We start from the raw sequence: 6,329 nt of genomic DNA on the forward strand, positions 1-6,329 counted from the left end.
AGACTTGGGCGTAGGATGGGGGATACATAGAACTGCGACCCCTGAGAGCTCGGTCCAAACCCACCCACATCGGGAACGACCAGTCCCCTTCTGACTGGGCCTCGCCTTGCCTTCCCCTCCTCCACAGCCAGACTGCACCCTGCCCTCCCTCCGGGCATAGAGGGCAAAGTCTGCATCTTTCTCCCCATCCTGCCCTTCCCATTTCTTCACTCCAGGTATGTGAGTCTTCAGAGTTCAGGGGTTGGAAGGGATCAGGACCTTGCCTCTTTAGTGTCTGGGGTTCCCACTATTTGAGAATTAGAGCATCTGAAAGCTAGAACGGATTGGTCGTCCTGCTCGCCAGCTTTCAAACTTATGTTTTGCAGCAGAAAACCCTTCCTTTAAAAAAAAAAAAATCTTAAGAACCTACTGGACTTGAAACAAGGATAGGGGGTCTTTGAGCCTCCCTCCTCTACTTTATTCTTTTGCTAGCTCCCACTAGCAGGGATCTCTGTAAAAACCCTAGTTTGAAAATCACTAACTCATTCAACACCCATATGGGGCTTGAGTCTCTTTATCACATCCCCACAACTGTACAACCCCTCTACTGATGGCGTATTCACCACCACCCAAGGCTTCCCTTTTTACTTCTGGGTCAGGGCATTGCCCATTAAGATGCAAATGCCCCTGGAGTGGGGTGACACGTTATTCTGCCAGGGCTTCACATCTAAAGTATGAACCAGACGATCTAATCTCATTCCTCCCAGCTGTTCAACTGAGCCCAGAGTCCAGGAAGAAAGGAGATGCTTGAAGGGAATCTGGATCATTTTGGAGCAGCTGGCAGGTCTGGGGTGGGGAGGGGAGGAGTTGGGTAGCAGTAGAGGACACTGGGTAACTAGGAGTCACCAAAGGTGCTGGGTACCTGTGCACAGGGGAGTGCATCAAGGTCAAGTTTGGACGGTGGCAAATACTACCCATCCCCCATCCTCTTCATCTACATCCTCACCCACACACGTGACCAGCAAGTGAGACAAGCTCCAACCAGCACATTGTCAACAGAGCCAGGGAGCCAGCCTGGCGCCAAGATGCACCGGCCAGGACTGTGACCCAGGCTGTGAGGACATCCAGGGCCCCTGGCGCCATGCCCCACACCCCCACCTCTCCAAGACAGGCACGTGCCACACAGGCAGACAAGCAGAGCAGCCAACAGCCCTTGGGTATTTTTTATTTTTTTTCACACGAGCAATAGGATGGAGTTGTCCCATCCTTGCTCCCCTTGCATTGAATGTGCCTCGGGTCTTATGACCCTAGAGTGTCACTGGAGCCCCCTCCTCTCACTCCCAGTGCAGAAGGGGCAAGGAGGAAGGACCTGAGAGTGGGTGTGTATGTGGGGGGCGTCCCAGCTCTCTGAGCCAGGCTCAGCAACCCCTCAGCAGCTCCCTGAGGCCCTCTCCCTAAAAGACGTTGACACACAGCAGGTCAGAGACAGCTGGCAGAGTAAGACATAGATAGACTGGGAGACAGACTACACACACAAGACTCACATACAGACGCACACACAGGCTGGCCCCTTCCTTTGGCGTGGTTCACCCTAGCCCTGGGGATAGGGTCTGAGGGTGGTGGTGTGGGGCCTGAGTTCTGGGATGGCCTTTGAGAGATAGGACCAACTTGAACCCTTGGTACCCCAAACTCCCAGGCCAAAGTAGTCCCCAATCTTGCCTACCTGGATAGACACCCCTTCACCTTCCCACCCAACACTTAGAGATTAAGATTGTTCAAGTAACAAGGATAGATGTGGGAAAGGGAGACTCCACCCCATCCAATCTTCCCAACTAGTGGCCTGTGAAAGGGGCTTCAAGCCCTGGATGTGGGTCATCTCAGCACAGACTCTTCCCCTCCTCCCTCAACTCTGTGCAAATCAGAAAGACTGGAAGTGGGTGAGTTAGACTCTTCCATCTAGTAGAAGTAGGGGAGGTTAAGAGGATGAGCACCATGGCCCTCCAGAGGGGCTCTGACAATCTGGATGGGGTAGAGGTGGGGAGATATCTTCTTCTGGCTCCAGCAAGGAGCATCAAGCTGGCTCTTTTTCGTTCTCAGCATTGTCCTGGACCACTAGCTCTGCTAGAAAGATCCTTTTGCTGCTTATCCCCTCAAACTGGTGCATTTCACAGGTGGTACCTGCTGCCCCAGGCTGGTACTTCAGCCATCCTGATCCAGCTCTTGCAGCTTCCCAGGTTCTGGACCCCAGCGCCAGAGAAGAGAGGGGTGACCAGAACCTGGCCCCTCATTTGGCCTTTCTCAGTCTGTAGTCTTCCACTGGCTCCCGGCTCTCGACAGCTGACAGGGCGATGAGCATCTGGGCGGTGTAGTAGGTGGACATGATGAGGGCCCGCGAGTAGGGCACAGGAAAGCAGAACTTGTTGAGGGCGATGGTCAGGTCTGAGACAATAAAAAGCAGTGCCCCGCTGCCTGCCGCCAGCTCAGTCCAGCGCCAGGCAGTCCCAACCAGCTGCAGCCCTGCCACAGCCCGCCAGCCCATGAAGCTGATAAGGGCCATATAGACCCCCACCAGGTAGGTGAAGGCACCTGTGAGGCATGGGTAAAGGAGGGCGTAGCTCAGGCCCGACAGTACTGCCATCACCAGACCTGTCCGAAGAGCCAGTGGCCGCATGCCAAAGGCCGAGGCATAGAACATGTGGGTCACAGCAAACATCAGCAGACCTAAAAGTGAGAGGGGGTGAGGGGATGTTGAAGGCAAGCTCAGGTGAATAATGAGTGACAGGAGGTGGGGTAGGAGTAGAGTGCTTGGGATAACCCAGGAGCTTTCTTTTGAGAGTAACAGGGGTGGGAAGAAATCCATGAAGGCAAAGATACCCTCCCCAACTCTCCTGTGGCACTCCAGAACTGGTCACCATATCACCGGCAGGGTCATCCTCCAACAGGGGCCCCAACAGTCTTTGGCCACAGGACCCCTCAAATTCCCCATATTCTTGTTTAAAAAAAAACAAGAACAAAAAACCTCCCTTTCCCAAATCCTTGGCCCCCCAGGGTCCTCTAGCCCCCAACCCCAGGATTCCTCCCAGGTAGCTACTGTGATGACTGACCGTGCACAAAGTAGCCCTGGTCCTGCCAGATGAGGAAGGCATCACCTAGAGCAGAGAAGACGAGCCCCACAAAGATGCGGGTAGCACTGGGGTGGGCCAGCAGGAATCCCAGGCCGTGGGCCAGAAGGAAGAGCCAGAGGCAGAAGATGGGCAGGCACTTGATGAGGGCGCTGACCCACGACGGGCTGGATGAGGGCAGCCAGAGCACAAAATACACACAAGTGGCTTTGAAGAAGGGCACCAGCTTGGGTCCCTCACTCTTCACCTGGAGGACATAGGACAAGGGCAGCACTCAGAGCGTGGGAGCTCAGAAGCCCAAAGCGGGGCTCAGAGCCAGCACCCTCAGCCCAGGCATCCACCCCAAAGACAGGCCCACCGCCCAAGCAGAGAGGACTGACACACAGAAACCCAGTTTGGCCTGCCCCAAGCAGCCAGCAGAGTATGAACAAGCCCATCATTACCCTGAGGCTTAACTGATTTGGAAGAGAAAGGGCTCCACTGTCCCTGCTAGTTGCATCCATTCTTGGCCCTGGGGCAGGACCAGAATAGTCACTCACTGCGCAGAAAACAGACTTTGCAATAGTGTCCCGTCCTGCAGCCCGATGCTTCTCCCTTCCTGCCCCCTCCCTCTCCTTCCCCAAAGCCCCTTTAGCCTCTCTCTGCCAGCATCAGCCCCCAGCTGTCTGGAATAGAGTGGAGTCAGCAGGAAATCACAGAGACGCCACAACTGGCCAACTCGTGATCCTCAGCAGTAGGGCCAGGACACAGGCCCAGCGACACCAGGTGAGCGCCAGGAATGTGTGAGGGTGGGCACCGTCAACCATCTTAGCCCCCACAGGCTCTCCCCCTTGCCAGTCTGCAAACTCAGCCTCCACTCCAGCTGCCCCAGCCTCAAGGTACCATCAAGGGCAAGGAGAGGAGACAGGGATGCTGCCTAGATAAATGGACCTATGAGTCAGGAGCAAGAAAACTGTCCCTGAAATACCAGCAATCTCAGGAACTGGGGGGTTGGAGAGGGTGTCAGTCAGCCTCATTTCCCAGAGAACAGCAGCAACTCAAGGCCCATCAGAAAGAGAGGCAGGAAGGGGAGGGAGAGGTTCTCTTCCCAGCTTTTGATCAGAAGCCAGCAGTCAGGCTGGGAGGAGATGAGGAACTGAGAGGGGGAAGTTAGAGCAGCTGACTTGGTCTCAGCCGGATTAGGGGGGAGGGCAGCTAAAGAAAGGTTGTGTCCAAGGCCATGCAGGCACCAGGGGGCTGCTGCAGATATTCTGAATCTGTGATCCCCTGAAGCTCCTTTTCCTGGGCCTCTGGTACCAGGGCTCTGAGAGTGATTCAGAGCAGCTGAGGTTTCCGGTATACTCATGCTCTGCCCACAGTGATAGGCCTCTGGCTGGGTGAGCTGCCCAGCACAGGGCTCTGGGTACACACTCAGACTCTCAGACCTTCAGTCCCTGGTTACCTGGGACTGAACAGGCTGTGATGAAGGAGGTTGGCAAGAGGCAGATGGTGGGGTCCAGGGTCTAAGCCTGCCCTGGCTCTGCCAGGGGTGAGAGCAGTGAGAAGAGATGACTAAGTTCCTTCCTATGGAGATTCCCCCATGCAGGCTGGTCAGGGCAGGGACACGGGCAGAGGAGGGGACAGCTTATCCTCACAGTCCCCAGATCTCCCCAGCCCCCACCTGCCAGCCCTTGGAAGCATCTACTCCACACGCCTCCCCCAGCCCCATATTTCCTAGAAGGAGAAACAGCAGTAGCAGCTGGGGAGGTTTTGACAGTCAGAGAGAACCCAGCACTAGAAGGAGGAGGGGGGCGGGGGAGAGACAAAGGTTGAGGTGAGAAAGTCTGAACAAGGGGTGTCAGTAGAGAACGACCTCTTTTCCTCCAGCGCGTTATCAAGGCTGTTTAGACTCAGAGGCGTGCCCTGCACCGCCCCAGACTTCTCTATAAGATGAGGAAAGGGAGGAAACAAATTTGGAACAGGATTCCCAGGAAGTCCCAGTCACCTTCCTGCTCTCCCCCGCCCTCTCCCACGCCTCGCTCTGGTCTGCCCACGCAGAAGCTTGCGGATCGCTGCCGTCCCCTTCCTCTCCCAGGCAGCGATCCAGCCGACCCGCGCCAGACACACAGCGATCAACAAAGTCACGCTTCCGAGTCACGTGCCCACTGTTTTCCTCCCTCCCTCCGACCCGCGGGGGGCGCGCGGAGGAGGGGCGCAGAGGTTTGGGATGCGGCGGCCCGTGACAGCGCCGACTCCCGCCTGGGGACGCGGGCCGCCGCGGGATCCCTGCCCTTCCTCGGCCCCCGGCTGCTTGGCCTCCCTCAGCCCAGTCCCCAGGCCGGTGGGCTCTGGCCGCGCCGGACACTGGCTCGCTCGCTCACACACTCACCACAGTGACCGGGGACACCATGGCGGAGGCGGCGGCCGCAGCAGCTGGCAGGCTGCAGCTGCCAGGACGCGCCCGCAGCCAGGTGAGGAGGCGACGACGTAACAAAGCCCCAGTGATGGACAATACCTCCCGCGCGCCGGGCGCTGAGGGTTCTGTCTGCGATCCCCACGACGTCACTGCAGACACGGCCAATGAGCAGGCTGGAGTAGGCTGTGGGGGGGCGGCGGGAGGAGTGAGGGTGGCTGGTGATGCGGGCTAGACCCCGCCCACCACCCACCCACACTCCCACACCCTCACACCCACACACCGGGCCGCTACTGCCCAGGGTAGAGAGGCTTGCCTATCCCTGGTGGCTGGAGGCGGGGCCATTAGGTCCTGCCCCTCTGGGAATTAGTGCCAAGGCATCCTGGAAAGTAACCGTGACCCCAGGCCCTGGGTGAGGACGGAGATTGGCCGAGAGACAAACACATTCTTGCTCTGGTCACATGGCTACACACATTTTTCTCATAACCCGGGGATAAAAGGCAAAGACAGATTCCCTTCAGCCTTTAAACATGCAGTCTGCACGGACGCAGTTACAGTTAGACCCACAGCCTTCACTGTGTACAGACCCACATCCAAATGGACCCACGATGGTTAGCAGACGTACAACTTTCAACATGAAAAGAGACATGTAGCAGCCCGTAGACCCATACATACGCACAAACACACTCAGGATCACAATTACTCTTAGGCATCAAACAAGTACATGGACACAAAATGGACAACCACAGATGGACGGACACACATCCTTCAAGGTAAAAAGAGACACATATATAGGCATGCAGCATCCTATAGACCGATGATAAACCCAGTTACTC

The 6,329-nt window shown here is 56.6% G+C and overlaps 1 protein-coding gene across 2 annotated transcripts; it reads right to left on the minus strand.

Annotated features, from left to right (window-relative positions):
• Positions 1 to 1,197: 1,197 nt before the first annotated feature.
• Positions 1,198 to 5,627, minus strand: TMEM86A (transmembrane protein 86A). Of its 2 annotated transcripts, XM_081239867.1 has the most exons (4): positions 5,470 to 5,627; positions 3,545 to 3,612; positions 3,084 to 3,348; positions 1,198 to 2,700 (listed from the first exon to the last, which is right to left on the minus strand). In XM_081239867.1, the coding sequence occupies exons 2-4, from the start codon at positions 3,602 to 3,604 to the stop codon at positions 2,264 to 2,266; spliced, it is 762 nt and encodes a 253-aa protein (XP_081095993.1). In that variant the 5' UTR covers positions 3,605 to 3,612; positions 5,470 to 5,627; the 3' UTR covers positions 1,198 to 2,263. The 2 variants fall into 2 exon arrangements, with proteins under 2 accessions (XP_081095993.1, XP_081095994.1); XM_081239868.1 differs by lacking the exon at positions 3,545 to 3,612.
• Between the last annotated feature and the right edge of the window lie 702 nt (positions 5,628 to 6,329).

The sequence above is a fragment of the Mesoplodon bidens genome (assembly GCF_964165515.1).
Source record: "Mesoplodon bidens genome assembly, chromosome: 7".
Lineage (NCBI taxonomy): Eukaryota > Metazoa > Chordata > Mammalia > Artiodactyla > Ziphiidae > Mesoplodon > Mesoplodon bidens.

Coding starts and splice junctions, on each gene's coding strand:
- TMEM86A (XM_081239867.1), bottom strand. CDS start 3,604: ATGGATGCAACTAGCAGGGACAGTGGAGCCCTTTCTCTTCCAAATCAG. Junction 3,349..3,544: donor CAAATCAGTTAAGCCTCAGG/GTAATGATGGGC, acceptor TATGTCCTCCAG/GTGAAGAGTGAGGGACCCAA. Junction 2,701..3,083: donor CCAGGGCTACTTTGTGCACG/GTCAGTCATCAC, acceptor TCTCACTTTTAG/GTCTGCTGATGTTTGCTGTG.